General features: G+C 41.5%; 1 protein-coding gene and 2 non-coding genes across 3 annotated transcripts in view; all 3 read left to right on the top strand.

Annotated features, from left to right (window-relative positions):
- Positions 1 to 16,354, top strand: part of Eif3a (eukaryotic translation initiation factor 3 subunit A) — a 43,536-nt gene that overhangs the window by 12,337 nt on the left and 14,845 nt on the right. The window contains exons 6-17 of the mRNA XM_069988126.1: positions 613 to 821; positions 3,983 to 4,154; positions 4,964 to 5,068; positions 5,396 to 5,494; positions 6,532 to 6,648; positions 7,257 to 7,442; positions 8,298 to 8,645; positions 10,004 to 10,108; positions 10,469 to 10,582; positions 12,791 to 12,913; positions 14,176 to 14,329; positions 14,793 to 14,977. Of these exons, the coding sequence (XP_069844227.1) occupies positions 613 to 821; positions 3,983 to 4,154; positions 4,964 to 5,068; positions 5,396 to 5,494; positions 6,532 to 6,648; positions 7,257 to 7,442; positions 8,298 to 8,645; positions 10,004 to 10,108; positions 10,469 to 10,582; positions 12,791 to 12,913; positions 14,176 to 14,329; positions 14,793 to 14,977 (1,917 nt within the window). The remainder of the gene's footprint in view (positions 1 to 612; positions 822 to 3,982; positions 4,155 to 4,963; positions 5,069 to 5,395; positions 5,495 to 6,531; positions 6,649 to 7,256; positions 7,443 to 8,297; positions 8,646 to 10,003; positions 10,109 to 10,468; positions 10,583 to 12,790; positions 12,914 to 14,175; positions 14,330 to 14,792; positions 14,978 to 16,354) is intronic.
- Positions 5,175 to 5,304, top strand: LOC138803998 (small nucleolar RNA SNORA19). The gene has a single exon (XR_011365120.1). It is a non-coding gene; the product is annotated as a small nucleolar RNA SNORA19 (small nucleolar RNA).
- Positions 6,068 to 6,197, top strand: LOC138803997 (small nucleolar RNA SNORA19). The gene has a single exon (XR_011365119.1). It is a non-coding gene; the product is annotated as a small nucleolar RNA SNORA19 (small nucleolar RNA).

Raw genomic sequence — 16,354 nt, 5'->3', positions numbered from 1 at the left:
TGTGTGTGTGTGTGTGTGTGTGTGTGTGTGTGTGTGTGTGTGTGTGTGTGTGTGTGTGTGTGTGTGTGTGTGTGTGTGTGTGTGTGTGTGTGTGTGTGTGTGTGTGTGTGTGCGCGCGCGCGCGCGCGCGCACGCGTATGCTCACGCTTGGGTGTGCCAGTCCTGGATCATGCCCTTGGGGCCTGGGTACTAGCCTTTAGCTTTTTAACTAAAGGCTTTTAGCCTTTAGCTTTTTAACTAAAGGCTTTTACCACCTTTTGTGCCACAAACTCTACTTCTGGCTTTCTGGGGGTTCTATTGGAGATAAGACTCGAGGATTTTACTGACAGGGCTGACTTTGAACTGTAGTTCTCAGATCTTAGTCTCCTGAGTAGCTGGGTTTATAGATAGGAGCCACTGGCACTTGGCTCCTAACTAACTTAAAAGTTTAAAATGTTAGTGGTTTGGTAATTATGGCAGTTGATTCAAATATATATTGTAGATAACAATATATGAAGTCACGTATATGTATGTTATTTTTGTGTACTCTTTGTGTTAGGATTCACAGCAAAATCTGAACTAGAGATTCTTAGGTTTTAAAATGCAGTGACTAATTTATACTATTACTTTTAGGAAGCATTCAAAGCTGTGGAAGATATTCATGGCTTATTCTCCTTATCTAAAAAGCCACCTAAACCTCAGTTGATGGCAAATTACTATAACAAAGTCTCAACTGTGTTTTGGAAATCTGGCAATGCTCTTTTTCATGCATCTACGCTCCATCGTCTTTATCATCTCTCTAGAGAAATGAGAAAGAATCTTACACAAGATGAAATGCAAAGGTAAGAAAGAATGTTATGGTTGGATAGAGTTGAAATTGTTTAGCAGTATTCCTAATATATTAGGTGTGAGTTGGGAAATGAGGGAGTGTATTATAGATTTGAACTCAGGGCATTGAGTTTGCTAAGCAAGCATTCTACCACTTGAGTTTCCCATAGTGTGACTACTGAAAATACCACCGTACTTTGTTTTTGGATAATATTCTCCATCTTCAGCTCCCAATGAGCCTGTCCACATACGGGTAGAATAAATCAGACAGTTAAGATAATTCCATTAGGCCATTTTTTTCTTGATATTAAACTGTTAATGATATTGTATGCTCCTTGATTTGCTGTGGGGTTATAGCCCAGTAAATTCATTGTAAATTAGAAATATTGGAAAGGAAAGATGCATTTAATCCACCATACCTACTGAACATTGTAACTTATCAACCTAGTATGCTATACTGTCTGCTGTGTACACTTGTGACTCCATAGCTAACTAGAGCTGTGGCACATTGCTTTTGCCATTTTCCAAACAAAGCATCGTAGTTTTGCTAGCCTGGGAAAAGATAAAAATTCGAACTATAATTTCTACTGACTGTTAGTACTATTTTTTTGGGGGGGGGAGTTCTTTTTTTTTTTTTTTTTTTGCTTATGTGGTGCTGAGGAACCGAACCCAGGGCCTCATGCATGCAAGGCAAGCACTCTACCATTGAGCCACCTTCCCAGCCCCCTGTGTAGTACTTTTTTCTTTTTTCTTTTTTTTTTTGTCGGTCGTGGGGCTTGAACTCTGGGCCTGGGCGTTGTCCCTCAGCTCTTCAGCTCAAGGCAAGCGCTCTACCACTTGAGCTACAGCGCCACTTCCGGTTTTCTGGTGGTTTATTGGAGATAGGAGTCTCACGGTCTCTCCTGCCCGGGCTGGCTTTGAACCTCGATCCTCAGATCTCAGCCTCCTGAGTAGCTAGGATTACAGGCGGGAGCCACCAGCGCCCGCCTCTGTGTAGTACTTTTACACTATGATAAAGCCAACATTGACAGTTGAGCCATTGTGAATAGCATACCATCGTGTCTTTGAGAGATACATACCCCAAAATAACATGAATACAAAAATAAAGTTCAGTAATCTAACAACCCAGAGATTTAAAAAGCAAAAATAGCATAAATAGCCAGTTTGTGCCGGGTGACGCTGGCTCATGCCTGTAATCCTAGCTACTCAGGAGGCTGAGATCTGAGGATCTTGGTTCAAAGGCAGCCCAGGCAGGAAATTCCGTGAGACTCTGATCTCCAATAAACCTCTAGAAAACCGTAAGTGGCACTGTGGCTCAAGTGGTAGAGTACTCACCTTGAGCTGAAGAGCTGAGGAATAGTGCCCAAGCCCAGAGTTCAAGCCCCACGACCAACTAAATAAATAAATAAAGCCTGTTTGCTTGCTTATATATTTGGTCAGTTTCTCCCTATCCCCTCCTCCCCATCCTTCCCCTTGCCTTTTCTCCCCCTCGTGTGGATATAGGAATTGAATCCAAGGCCTTGTATAAGATAGGCCCACACTCTACCACTGATTCTTAGACTATCAGCAACCTTTACTTACAGCATTAGGGATTGAGCTTGGATGCTTATGATTATTATTAGGCAGCTGTTCTAGCACTTGAGCCAAGTCCTTGGTCCCCAGTTACTTTTAAAAAATACATTGGATGGGGCTGGGAAGGTGGCTCAGTGGTAAAGCGTTTGCCTTGCATGCCTGAGGCCCTGGGTTCAATTCCTCAGCACCACATAAGCAAAAAGAAAAAAGCCAGAAGTGGCGCTGTGGCTCAAGTGGTAGAGTGCTAGCTTTGAGCTGAAGAGATGAGGGACAGCGCCCAGGCCCAGAGTTCAGGCCTCACGACCGGACCCCCCACCCCCCCAAAAAAAAATAAAAAATACATGGGACTATAGTTGTCTTTTGCTAGAATTGAATACATCAGGTTGCTTTTCTTCTTAGGTAGCAATATGTGAAACTAAATGAATTGTTAGTATTTTGCCTAGTGTCTTTGGTACTCTTTAGGACTATATTATGTTTCCTGTGATATAGTTCACATCTATGGATACAAGGAAAAACATTAAAAATCTCATTCCTTTAACAAATCTATAATATTCGTTCAGTGAATATTGTCATAGTAATGAACATATTTACCCTATGTGTGTTACTTGATAATGTCATTACAAAGGCCATGTAATTTCATACCTTGTTGGAGGTCACAGACAGACTTAGAAATAGTGAAGCAACGATCTTAACAACTTAACTCTTGAGCTTCAGAGCCCATAATCCTTAATGATCTATAGAGCTACAGAATTCAACTTGACTCACTTCTTTTATTTATTTATTTTTTCTTCCGTCATGGGGCCTGAACTCGGGGCTTAGGCGCTGTTCCTCAGCTCCAGCTCAAGGCTAGTACTCTACCACTTAAGCAACAGCGCCACTTCTGGCTTTTTCTGCTTATGTGGTACTGAGAAATCGAATCCAGGGCTTCATGCATGCAAGGCAAGCCACTGAGCCACCTTTCTAGCCCCTTGACCCTCTTCTTTTTTGGGGAGGGGTTGGTCGTGGGGCTTGAACTCTGGGCTTGGGCGCTATCCCTGCACTCTTCAGCTCAAGGCGAGCACTCTACTGCTTGAGCCACAGCGCCACTTAGGGTTTCTGGTGGTTTATTGGAGGTCAGAGTCTCACGGACTTTTCTGCTGGGCTGGCTTTGAACAGTGATCCTCAGATCTTAGCCTCCTCAGTAGCTAGGATTACAGGCGTGAGCCACCAGTGCCTGGCTTTGACCCTCTTCTTAGGTTTCCAGAAATAATGGTTTGGGCTCAACCTCTCAATTCAAACTACCATAATTGTCTTCACTGACTAGCCATTAAAATTTCATTACCTTTAGTATCACTTATTTCCATAGTTTTTTTTTTTTTTTTTGTCAGTCCTGGGGCTTGAACTCAGGGCCTGAGCACTGTCACTGAGCTTTTAAGGAAGTGTACCTTTTCCGCTATTTAGCCGGAAAACAATGGAAAAGAAGTGAAGTTATGATTCAGTAAGGATTCGTTTAATTAAGGTCCTTCTCTTTTATGAATGAATAGTGCATATACAATTAAAGGGAAGTGTTTTGCTTACTAGGCAACAGTTACAAACTTAATAGACTTAACTTTGTTCACCACAGAATGTCTACCAGAGTCCTTTTGGCTACTCTTTCCATCCCTATTACTCCTGAACGAACTGATATTGCTCGACTTCTGGATATGGATGGCATTATAGTTGAGAAACAGCGTCGCCTTGCCACACTGCTAGGTCTTCAAGCCCCACCAACGCGAATTGGCCTTATTAATGATATGGTTGGTATAAGTTTGAGCACAGTAAAAATTTACATGTTTAGTACAGTTATGTATTTCTCCCCTAAATACTTTCCAGCTATGGTTTGTTGACTGCAAATAAGGTACCTGAAGGTACTGAAGACCAACTGTTAAATACGTGGGACATGTTAAGTTTTTCTTTTTTTTTTTTGTCGGTCGTGGGGCTTGAACTCTGGGCCTGGGCGCTGTCCCTCAGCTCTTACAGCTCAAGGTGAGCGCTCTACCACTTGAGCTACAGCGCCACTTCCAGTTTTCTGGTGGTTTATTGGAGATAGGAGTCTCATGGTCTTTCCTGCCCGGGCTGGCTTTGAACCGTGATCCTCAGATCTCAGCCTCCTGAGTAGCTAGCTAGGATTACAGGCGTGAGCCACCAGCGCCTGGCTTTGTTAAGTTTTTCTAATCAAGTATTGCTGCCCCAGCAAGTGGCTCATTCCAGTAATCCTAACTACTAAGGGTAATTTGAATAAAAATAACTTGAAAGCTCTGGTATTTACTTGTTACTGGCAATAAATTAGTCTTTGTTGACTTTAATAGTTGGTTTGCAAATATCTTACTGTTGGCTTAGAATTTTTATTTCTTTTGAAGTTTTCAGGTCTTTTCAGTATAGGTAGATGCAAACTGAGCACAAAACCCCTCAATACAGTTTTGGATTGTTTTTTGGCAAATTTAAATGAGATTTAGACTAGATAAACCTGAAGTTATTTCTAAATTTAGTTTAATTTGTATTTAGTTCAGAACCTAAGTTGGAATACTTCCCTCAACAATTAAACCTTTTACTCTGCTAACTGTAGGTCAGGTTCAATGTACTACAGTATGTTGTTCCAGAAGTGAAGGACCTTTACAACTGGCTGGAAGTAGAATTCAATCCTCTAAAACTCTGTGAGAGAGTCACAAAGGTGAGTTTTTGTCTTTGAAGTTTTGGTTTTGTTACCATGTATCTGATGGTGGTTTAGGGTTGTATTTAGCCTTGTGAAAAGAGTATTGTCCTGAATCTTTGAATCAGTGCACATTTCATTGTCTTTTTTTCTTCAAATTGGGAGAAAAGATATTTCTGATGTGCTAAACAAATCTTTGGAGGTAAATTAGCAGCATGACTAACTTAGCCATTGCTGTCAGTCACCTTCAGACATGTTAATAGCTTCATAAATTTTGTGCATTTTATGATTTTGTATAGTAGAACAAATTTAATAAAAAAGCCTAATTCTCACTAATGAACTTTCTAGGTTCTTAATTGGGTCAGGGAACAACCTGAAAAGGAACCAGAATTACAACAGTATGTTCCACAACTACAAAACAACACCATACTTCGCCTTCTGCAGCAGGTAAAAATAGAAATGACTTTTTTAGGAGGCGAGCTAATTCATTTCCTCTAGATTATTTTTTCCTGTTAAAAATATTGAAGAGGGGCTGGGAAGGTGGCTCAGTGGTAAAGCACTTGCCTTGCATGCCTGAGGCCCTGGGTTCGATTCCTCAGTACCACATAAGCAAAAAGAAAAAAGCCGGAAGTGGCGCTGTAGCTCAAGTGGTAGAGTGCTAGCCTTGAGCTGAAGAGCTGAGGGACAGCGCCGAGGCCCAGAGTTCAGGCCTCATGACCGGACCCCCCCAAAAAAATACTGAAGAGTTGTGCATCTTATATTCATGTATTTTTGCCTTCAGATAGGTATAAGAAGTGGAATTCAAATCATAGTTCACACAATAAAAGCTTTATTCCTCAGAAGACCCAGTAAACCAACCCAATAGCCTATTTTTCCCTTCTGCTAACACAATTTGAGTGTTAATGTTAATTGAATGTTGCATTTTTTTAGAAAGTTTTTTAAATTGTTACAGTAAAAGGAGCTTTAAATACTTTTGCTTGTTTCATTTGGGGAAGAGATCTTTATAATGTATCTAGGGATTTGCACATTTCATTGACCTGCTTCCCTTTGTATGTGAGCAGTGTAATTTCGCATGTGCTATACAAATAGTTGATGGTTAATTAGCAGATTCACTATACATAGTAATTCTGCCAGTCTCCTTCAGACAAAACATAAAGATGCTTCAATTTATTAGGTAAGTAAAAGGTCTTTATAAATATGTGACCATTTTGTTTTTTGTTTCATTTCACAAAACTAGAGTTTCAAAAGTATAAATATTTGAGGAATTGTAGGATGTGATAGAATGGTATGGAAGATGGTATGGGCATCACATTCCAGCAATGTCAACTGAATGAGTAGTGAGTTTTGGTTGGCTGAATAATGAGCTTCGGGTCCCTCTCACCCCCAACAGTGGCATAATTTCTACTTCCTATGCCATCAGGAAATTGCATTGAAAGTACTGAATAAATAATAGTGTTATTATTAACCCTATCTTTTTTATACAGGTGGCACAGATTTATCAGAGCATTGAGTTTTCTCGTTTGACTTCTCTGGTTCCTTTTGTTGATGCTTTCCAACTGGAACGGGCTATTGTAGATGCAGCCAGGCACTGTGACCTCCAGGTATGTACTATAAAGGAACAATGACATAGTCAGAATCCCATTGAGCACTAGAGAGACATGTTCTTTGTTTTTCAGCTTTGGTAGAATGGCAGCTTTTTAAAGCTCTACAGAGTAATTTTATAGCTTTACATAACTTTTTACATTTCAATTGAATTTTAAATCCATTAATTTCATTACATTTTTTTTCAAGTTCATTTGATTAAGTTGATTATTTTCAGTCAGGGCACAGCTAGCTAGCTTTCTGTAAGTGTTTAGGTCTTCAGATACATAACTGATCTTTTTATCCACTTTGGATCTGTAGCAGATCATTTTCTTTAACTATTAATCTCTGGTTGCTTTCTTTTGATACTTTTCAGCTAGTGTTTTAAATCTCTGCTGAATCACTGGATTCTCTCTTTCAAAATGTTCAAGTAACATAGTTTTAAAAGTTATTTTTATTAAGTAGTTGTACAAAGAAGTTACAATTCTGTAAATCAGGTTATGAGTACATTGCTTGTTGGTCAGTGTCACCCCTTTATTTTCCCTCATTTTCCCCCTTCCGTCCCTACCCACAAATTATAATATATATCATCAACACCAAGATTTTTAACCACTGACAATTTTTATAGGTTCGTATTGACCACACTTCTCGAACTCTGAGTTTTGGATCTGACTTAAATTATGCTACTCGAGAGGATGCACCAATTGGTCCTCATCTGCAGAGTATGCCTTCAGAACAGATAAGAAATCAGCTCACAGCCATGTCTTCAGTGCTTGCAAAAGCACTTGAAGTCATCAAGCCAGCTCATATACTGGTAAGTGTTTTTAGGGGGAGAAATGATTTATATTTACATATCCCCAAGTTTTTTCAGGGGAGAGAAAGATTAGAGTCTTGCTATGTATAGTGATCTTGAACTCTTGTTCTGACTCTATTTCCCAAGTGCTGAGATACTGTAACTGTGAGCCACCCTCCTGCACTAGTTTTGTTTTTATCAAATATCTTTATTAGACATGCAAATTATTGAGTTGCCTTTCATGACATAAAATACTATATATATATATTTTTTTGTCGGTCGTGGGGCTTGAACTCTGGGCCTGGGCGCTGTCCCTCAGCTCTTCAGCTCAAGGCGAGCGCTCTACCACTTGAGCTACAGCGCCACTTCCGGTTTTCTGGTGGTTTTATTGGAGATAGGAGTCTCACGGTCTCTCCTGCCCCGGCTGGCTTTGAACCGCGATCCTCAGATCTCAGCCTCCTGAGTAGCTAGGATTACAGGCGTGAGCCACCAGCGCCCGGCATAAAATACTATATTAAACACGTAATAAAAAACTGATGTTTATAACTGCAATTCCATGACACCCAAAAACAATGGGGTACAAAGATTGGGCTTTTCTTTACTGCTTAATTTATTGTTTGTAACCTCTATTAATATACCTTGGCTTGAGCATGTAAGGTATGTTTATTGCCAAGAAAAATTTACTTGCAAATAGAGACATTTTTTTATTTACTAAAAAATTGAATAGAACTAGTGCCACAATATTTGATACTGGAAACAAATATAGCTTGAAGAACAAATAACATAGAAAGGCAGTTCATCAAGATTATTTTTGATCCCTAATATCCTAGTATATGTTGCTTTCAATAAATTTTAAAAGTAAGTTTGTTTTTGAAGCAAGAGAAAGAAGAACAACATCAGTTGGCAGTTACAGCGTATCTTAAAAATTCAAGAAAAGAACATCAGCGTATCCTGGCTCGCCGGCAGACAATTGAGGAAAGGAAAGAACGACTTGAGAGTCTGAATATTCAGCGTGAGAAAGAAGAACTAGAACAGAGGGAAGCTGAACTCCAGAAAGTACGGAAGGCTGAAGAAGAGAGGCTGCGGCAGGAGGCAAAGGAGAGAGAGAAGGAGCGGATCTTACAAGAACATGAACAAATCAAAAAGAAAACTGTTCGAGAGCGTTTAGAACAGATCAAGAAGACGGAGCTGGGTGCCAAAGCATTCAAAGATATTGACATTGAAGTACGTGACATACAATAAGAACTTTGTATTATCCAAGATTTCTGTAGTATCAGAAGCATATAGTCTTTTACCCTTTATTTAGTCTATTTTGGATTGCTTTATGCATGTTTTTACAGCTGGCTCATTGATTAAGCTTTTTTGGGGGGCAAGGAGGTCAGTCATGGAGTTTGAAGTAACTTGGCCTGGGAGCTATCCCTCAAGACTAATGCTGTACCACTTGAGCCACAGCACCATTTTTGGTTTTCTGGTGGTTAATTGGAGATAAGAGTCTTACGGATTTTACTGCCTGGGCTGGCTCTGAACCTCGATCCCAGATCTCAGCCTCCTGAGTAGCTAGGATTACAAGCATAAGCCACCAGCGTGTAGCTGCATTTGTTTTTAATTGATGGGCTTTTTTCTTTTGGTGTTTTTGTTGTGTGTATGCTTTTTAACTATTTGAAGGTTTGAATTCAGCCAGAACTTAGGCAGACACTGTGCTACTTTGAGCCCCTTGTACAGTGTTTAGCAAGTGTCTATCATTGGGGTAGAATTAATATAAACTAGAGACGTGAGAGGTAAAAAGATTATGCATGTTATTTTCTTGGTTGTACAAAAGCCTATTGTGCAGTGTTTTTTTTTTGTTTTGTGTTTTGCTGGTTGTGGGGCCTGATCTCTGGGCCTGGGCGTTGTCCCTCAGCTCTTCAGCTCAAGGCTAGCGCTCTACCACTTGAGCCACAGTGCCACTTCTGGCTTATTCTCCATATGTGGTGCTGAGGAATTGAAGCTAGGGCCTCATGCATGTGAGGCAAGCACTCTACCACTGAGCCACCTTCCAAGCCCCTGTGCAGTGTTCTTTTAAATAACATGTCAAAATCATTTGAGACTTGATCTTAGAAAACTGAGCTTTTTTTTTTTGGTCATGGAGCTCGAACTCTGACCTGGGCCGCCGGTTCACCCCTCCTTAGGCAACCTGGTGTTCCCCCGCTCCCAGGAGGTCACCATATTGATGCCGAACTTAATATTGATGCCAAACTTAGTGCGGACACCCAATCGGCATAGCGCACTGCAGCCCAGAACTCCTGGACTCAAGTGATCCTCCGGGCTCAGCCTTCCGAGTAGCTGAGATTACAGGCGTGTGCCACCGTGCCCGGCATGGGGCTTGAACTCTGGGCCTGGGTGCTGTCCCTCAGCTCTTCAGCTCAAGGCTAGCACTCTCCTGCTTGAGCCAGAGCGCCTCTTCCGGCTTTTTTCTTTTTGCTTATGTGGTGCTGAGGAATCGAACCCGGACCTCATGCATGCAAGGCAAGCACTCTACCACTGAGCTACCTTCCCAGCCCCTCATTTATATTTTTAACCAGTGCATTTTTATTGCCTTTCAGGACCTTGAAGAATTGGATCCTGATTTTATCATGGCTAAACAGGTTGAACAATTGGAAAAAGAAAAGAAGGAACTTCAAGAACGTCTGAAAAATCAGGAAAAGAAGGTAAAAGAAGACAATTGGTAATAGTTTTGCTGGAGCTCTACCATGTGAGCCATGCCTCTGTCCACCCTGCTTTTTGCTGGTAATTTTAGAAATGGCATTTAATAAATGTTTCTGCCTGTGATTCTCCAGATTTTGGCTTCCTGAGTAGGATTACAGACAGGATCCACTATCACCCAGCAAGGATTATTAAATTTTTTTCCTGTCTTTTTTTTTTTTTGATAACTGAGGATTGAACCTAGGACGTTGTACTTGCTATGCAAGCGCTTTGCCACTGAGCTACATCCCAGCCCAATCAGTAACCTTCTAACATAAATTAACAGATAATTTTAATAACTATGTTTATTTTTATGTCAAATTCAGATTGATTATTTTGAAAGAGCTAAACGTTTGGAAGAAATTCCTTTGATAAAGAGTGCTTATGAGGAACAGAGGATTAAAGACATGGATCTGTGGGAACAACAAGAAGAAGAAAGAGTTAAGTTTTTCATATAATTGCAATATTTTCAACCTTAAGCAGATAAGTAATAGGGCCAGAGTTTTAAATGATTTTATATTCTTTTGCTAGAAATGATGGTTGGTTTAATAGATATTTAAATAAAACACGTCAGATGAAAAGATTAAACAATGTTCATCAGAGGATTTTTCTACCCCCAGCTGGCTTTGAACTGTGATTCTTAGATCTCAGCCTCCTGAGTAGCTAGGATTAGAGATGTGAGCCACCAGCACTAAGCAGTTTGTAGTTTCTTTACAGCATTGTGCAGCCACTACCACAAACAAATTTTAGAACATATTCCCAGAAATGTTTTAGTAACTGCTCCCAGGAGAGACACTGTATCCATCTGCAGTCACTCCATTGCCTTAGGCTGCTACCAGTATATGGTGTGTGCACGTGCGTGCTTGCATGTGTTTTGCCACTCCTGGTGGGGCTTGAACTCAGGGTCTGGGCACTGTCCCTGAGCTTAAGGCTAGAGCCACAGCACCACTTCCAAGGCTTCATGCATGGTAGACAAGCACTGAGCCACATTCCTAGCCCCACCACTCTGTTTTACCTCTAGATTTACTATTCTGAGCACTTCTCTCAATTAAATTAGATACATTACTCTTTTTTTTTTTTTTTTTTTCTGTCGGGGAGCTTGAACTCAGGGCTTGGGCGCTGTCCCTCAGCTCTTTTTTTTTTTTTGGTCGGCCGTGGGGCTTGAACTCTGGGCCTGGGCGCTGTCCCTCAGCTCTTCAGCTCAAGGCAAGCGTTCTACCACTTGAGCTACAGCGCCACTTCCAGTTTTCTGGTGGTTTATTGGAGATAAGAGTTTCATGGACTTTCTTGTCCAGGCTGGCTTTGAACCTCGATCTTCAGATCTCAGCCTCCTGAGTAGCTAGGATTACAGGCGTGAGCCACCAGCGCCCGGCTGTCCCTCAGCTCTTTAGCTCAAGGGCAAGTGCACTATCACTTGAACCATAGTGCCCACTTCCAGCTTTTTCTGCTTATGTGCTGCTAAGGAATCAAACTCAGGGCCTTATGTATGCATGGCAAGCACCCTACTGCTGAGCCACCTTCCCTGCCCAGACACGTTAGTTGTTTGTGACTAAACTGCTCTTCTGTACTTTTGTTGGTCTACATTGTACTTACCTTACACTATAAAAGCAGAGTTTGCAAATTTTTATGGTGATTTGACACGTAGTAAAACAGTAATTCTAGCTTTTTTTAAAAAAAGAATAGGAACATAGGGTATATAGCATATGGTTCCATCTAACCTGATAGCTGCCATCTGGTGATCATGAGCTTTGTATTGTCAGTTCTTCCCAATTTTAAAGGACAAGGTGTACTTCTGGTGACACAACTCATTTATGATAAAAAGTATTTAGAAATGAAAGCACTGCTTAACAAGAAATGTAATTGGAACAGTTTGAAGTGTTTTCACCTAGGGTACAGGAGAAAGCTTTGTATTGTCCTACCTTCACCTTCAGTTCTTTTTTTTGGCGGGGGGAGTGGGGAGGTCCGGTGATGGGCCTGAACTCTGGGCCTGGGCGCTGTCTCTCAGCTCTTCAGCTCAAGGCTAGTGCTCTACCACTTGAGCCACAGCGCCACTTCCGGCTTTTTTTTCTGCTTATGTGGTGTTGAGGAATCGAACCCAGGGCCTCATGCATGCAAGGGAGGCGCTCTACCACTGAGCCACTTTCCCAGCCCTCACTTTCAGTTCTTTGGGGGACAATGTCTTTACTATGCTTAGTACACATGGCATTTATTTTATTTTACCACATATGTTACACTGTATCCTATTCAAAAAGTTTGATATAGAGGTAAATAAAACCAGCCTCTTACTGATGCCTTAGAACTATTTGATATACCTCTTATATATGATTGCTGCCTGTTGGCATGGCCTTTTGGGTTATTTTGTGTGCCCCTCCTGGGGCTTGAATTCAGGGTCTGGGTGCTGTCCCTTATCTTTTCTCAAGCCCGTGCCACAACTTCATTTTGGGCTTTTTGGTTAGAATTCTGAGCTGGCTTTGAATTGTGATTCTCCTGAGTAGCTAGTGTGTGAGACACCAGGCTGGCATGGCCCATTTAACTATAACAAGGTAAAAAGGGATTCTTTTCAAGAATACCTGTCAGTGTGTGTTTGGGGTAAGTTAGTAATCAGTATGAAATGCTTTGAAGTTTAACCTTATAATATATGCTTGCAGATTACAACTATGCAGCTAGAAAGAGAAAAGGCTCTTGAACATAAAAATCGAATGTCACGAATGTTGGAAGACAGAGATTTATTTGTGACTCGACTCAAAGCTGCCCGACAGTCTGTTTATGAGGTGAAGTTAATTAAATGTTTTGAGAAAAAGTGTGACCTTTTTAGTGTTAAGATTTTTTTTTTTTTTGTATTTTTTGGATCTGGTTGTGGGGCCTGAACTCTGGGCCTGGGCACTATCCCTCAGCTCTTCAGCTTAAGGCTAGCACTCTACCACTTGAGCCACAGCGCCACTTCCGGCTTTTTTCTTTTTGCTTATGTGGTACTGAGGAATCGAACCCAGGGCTTCATGCATGCAAGGCAAGCGCTCTACCGCTGAGCCACCTTCCCAGTCCCAGTGTTAAGATTTTTTTTAACAAACTGGTATCTACTGTCTATGCGTTAGCATATAATGATAACCCCAGTTACATCCTTATATCTTGTTAGGGGTACTCAGGGCTATGAGTACTCATTTGGTTTATTGTTTGTTCTTGGCTGGTGCCCTACTTCTCAGTCATACCTCCAACCCCACTCTTCAGCCTGCTGAGTAACTAGGATTATAAGCATGTGTCACCTCTTAGGCTTCTGTTATGTACTTGTTTTTGTGCTAGGCCTGAGGTTTGAACTTAGGGCTATGGCACTGTTTCCGAACTTTTGTGCTCAAGGTTTGTACTCTGCCACTTGAGCCACAGCTTGCTCCATATCTGGCTTTTTGCTCGTTATTTGGAAAAAGAATCTTGCGGGCTTTGCTGTGTCATGGGCTACTGAGACCTGCTTAATGATACACCTTTTTTTTTCTTTTTTTTTTGCTGGCTCTGGGGCTTGAGCTCAGGGCCTGAGTGCCATCCCTTAGCCTTTTTCTCAAGGCCATGGTTCTACTGCTTGTGCCACAGATACACTTTTGGCCTTTTAGGATTTTTTCCTTATTAGAGATGAGTCTCTAATAAGTAAAGCCCAGGCTTTCCTGCCTGGGCTAGCTTTGAACATTTGAACCACAATCCTCAGATCTTAGCCTCCTGAATAGTTGCTGGGATTATAGGAGGGAGCCATTGGCACACAGCTTCTCCCTCCCACTTCACTGCCCTCAGGGTTTTAACTTGGTCTCAGGCTTGTCAGGCAAGACCTGTCACACCTCTAGCTCTTTTGGTTTTTCAGACAAGGTCAAGATACATTGAATTTGTATTGTCAATAATAGAGAAAAGATTATAGTGATAAAACTTATTTGGAACTTATGTTTTTATTTGATGGCTGCTTTTCTTTTTGGTTCCAAGGAACTGCAGGTCTTTTGTAGTCCTGACTTTGTATCTTTTGAAAGAAATTGATGTTCTTGTAATTGTTCAATCTCAGGAAAAACTTAAACAGTTTGAAGAGCGATTAGCAGAAGAAAGGCATAATCGCTTGGAAGACCGAAAGAGGGAACGGAAAGAAGAACGCAGAATAACTTACTACAGAGAAAAGGAAGAGGAGGAGCAGAGGAGGGCAGAAGAACAAATGCTGAAAGGTATGGCGAAGCAAGATTGAAGTTGTGAAGTTGAGTCCATGTTAACAATCTTAGATAACCTCGTTACATGCGAAGGTGCTCTGTCTTCTTACAAAATTGTCTTCATATATTTGATCTTTTAAAAAGGTCCCCCCCCCCCCCCCCCCCCCGCGGGGTTAGTCATGGGGCCTGAACTCTGGGCCGGGGTGCTGTCCCTCAGCTCTACCACTTGAGCCACAGCCCCACTTACAATTTTCTAGTGGTTTATTGGAGATCAGAGTCTCACGGACTTTTCTGCCCACCCTGGCTTTGAACCACGACCCTCAGATCTCAGCCTCCTGAATAGCTAGGATTACAGGAGTGAGCCACAGGTGCCCTACTTACCTTTACTTTTGTAATGCTTCCTGCATCAGGAAAGTGCAGGCCTAGCACTAGGGGAAAGATAAGTCAAAGACTCACTTGGTGACCCAATACAATTACATAGAGCAAGAAGAGAGAGAACGTGCTGCACGGGCAAAACGAGAGGAAGAACTTCGAGAGTACCAAGAACGAGTCAAGAAACTAGAAGAAGTAGAAAGGAAAAAACGCCAGAGGGAGTTGGAAATTGAAGAAAGAGAACGGCGTAGAGAAGAAGAGAGAAGACTGGGTGATGACCCACTTTCTAGGAAGGTAAATATAGAAATTACTAAATGTTTACCAGAACATTCTATTTATTTATTTATTTATTTATTTTGGTCTGGTTGTGGGGCCTGAACTCTGGGCCTGGGTGCTGTCCCTCAGCTCTTCAGCTCAATAGCCCTCTGCCACTTGAGCCACAGCGCCACTTCCGGCTTGCTTATGTGGTGCTGAGGAATCGAACCCAGGGCCTCAGGCATGCAAGGCAAGTGCTCTACCACTGAGCCACCTTCCAATCCCACAATAACAGTTCTTTAACATGTCACTCAAAGGTGTATTTGAAGCAGCAGTATAGGCAACTGAGAACTTATCATCAGTTCATTCTTTTTTTTTAATTTTTATTTTTTTATTGTGAAATACTGTACAGAGGGGTTACAATTACATGGACAAGATAATGAGTACATTTCTTATCAGGCATTGTAGCCTCCTCTTTTGTTTCCCCTTCTCATTCCTTCTCACCCCCCCTCCCCAAAGTTGTAAAGTTTTCGATATAAAGACTTGTACATCTCATTGTTGCAGTGGGTCCACCTGTATCCCTATTTAAACGATTTGTATTTCCCCTTCTCCTCCACAAATTATACCAACATCAAATACAGTGAAAGCAGGGGTTATACTGTGGAGAGGGACATACAAAGCAACAAAAAAATAATCTTATAAATGCATTAGAAACAATCCTATGAAAGAAAAAAAAACATTTGAATACATATCTTAGGGTTCATTTCCCTAACATCACCTTATCTGACCTTTTCTGCTTGACTCAGACATATACTAGCTATTGCAAAAAAGGGAAACCATGGGACCTATGTTTCTTTTACTCCCACACATTTATTACCTTAATTTAGTTTTTTTTTTAGCCTTCCAAGTCTTCAGTCATTCTGTTTTGTTTTTTTGATTTTTTAAATTTAATTTAATTTTATTTGTGAACATACTGTACAGAGGGATTACAATTAATTACATGGGCAGGATAATGCGTACATTTCTTACCAAGCATTGCAGCCTTCAGTCATATTCTGTTAATAGTTCTAGACCTTCCTTCAGATGTTTTTTTTTTTTTTTTGGGGGTCCAGTCGTGGGGCCTGAACTCTGGGCCTGGGCACTGTCCCTCAGCTCTTCAGCTCAAGGCTAGCACTCTACCACTTGAGCCACAGCACCACTTCTGGCTTTTTTCTGTTTGCTTATGTGGTGCTGAGGAATCGAACCTAGGGCCTCATGCATGCGAGGCAAGCGCTCTACCACTGAGCCACCTTCTCAGCCCCTTCAGATGTTTTTAATGGAGAATGTTCAGTCTTTTTTTTTGGGGGGGGGGTCCGGTCATGGGGCCTGAACTCTGGGGCTGGGCGCTGTCCCCCAGTTCTTCACCTGTAGACCAAC

Source organism: Dipodomys merriami, unplaced genomic scaffold (genome assembly GCF_024711535.1).
Source record: "Dipodomys merriami isolate MVZ:Mamm:240054 unplaced genomic scaffold, mDipMer1.0.p SCAF_35, whole genome shotgun sequence".
Classification (NCBI taxonomy): Eukaryota; Metazoa; Chordata; class Mammalia; order Rodentia; family Heteromyidae; genus Dipodomys; species Dipodomys merriami.
The sequence above is the reverse complement of the archived record's forward strand: the minus strand, read 5'-3'. Positions and strand labels throughout refer to the sequence as shown.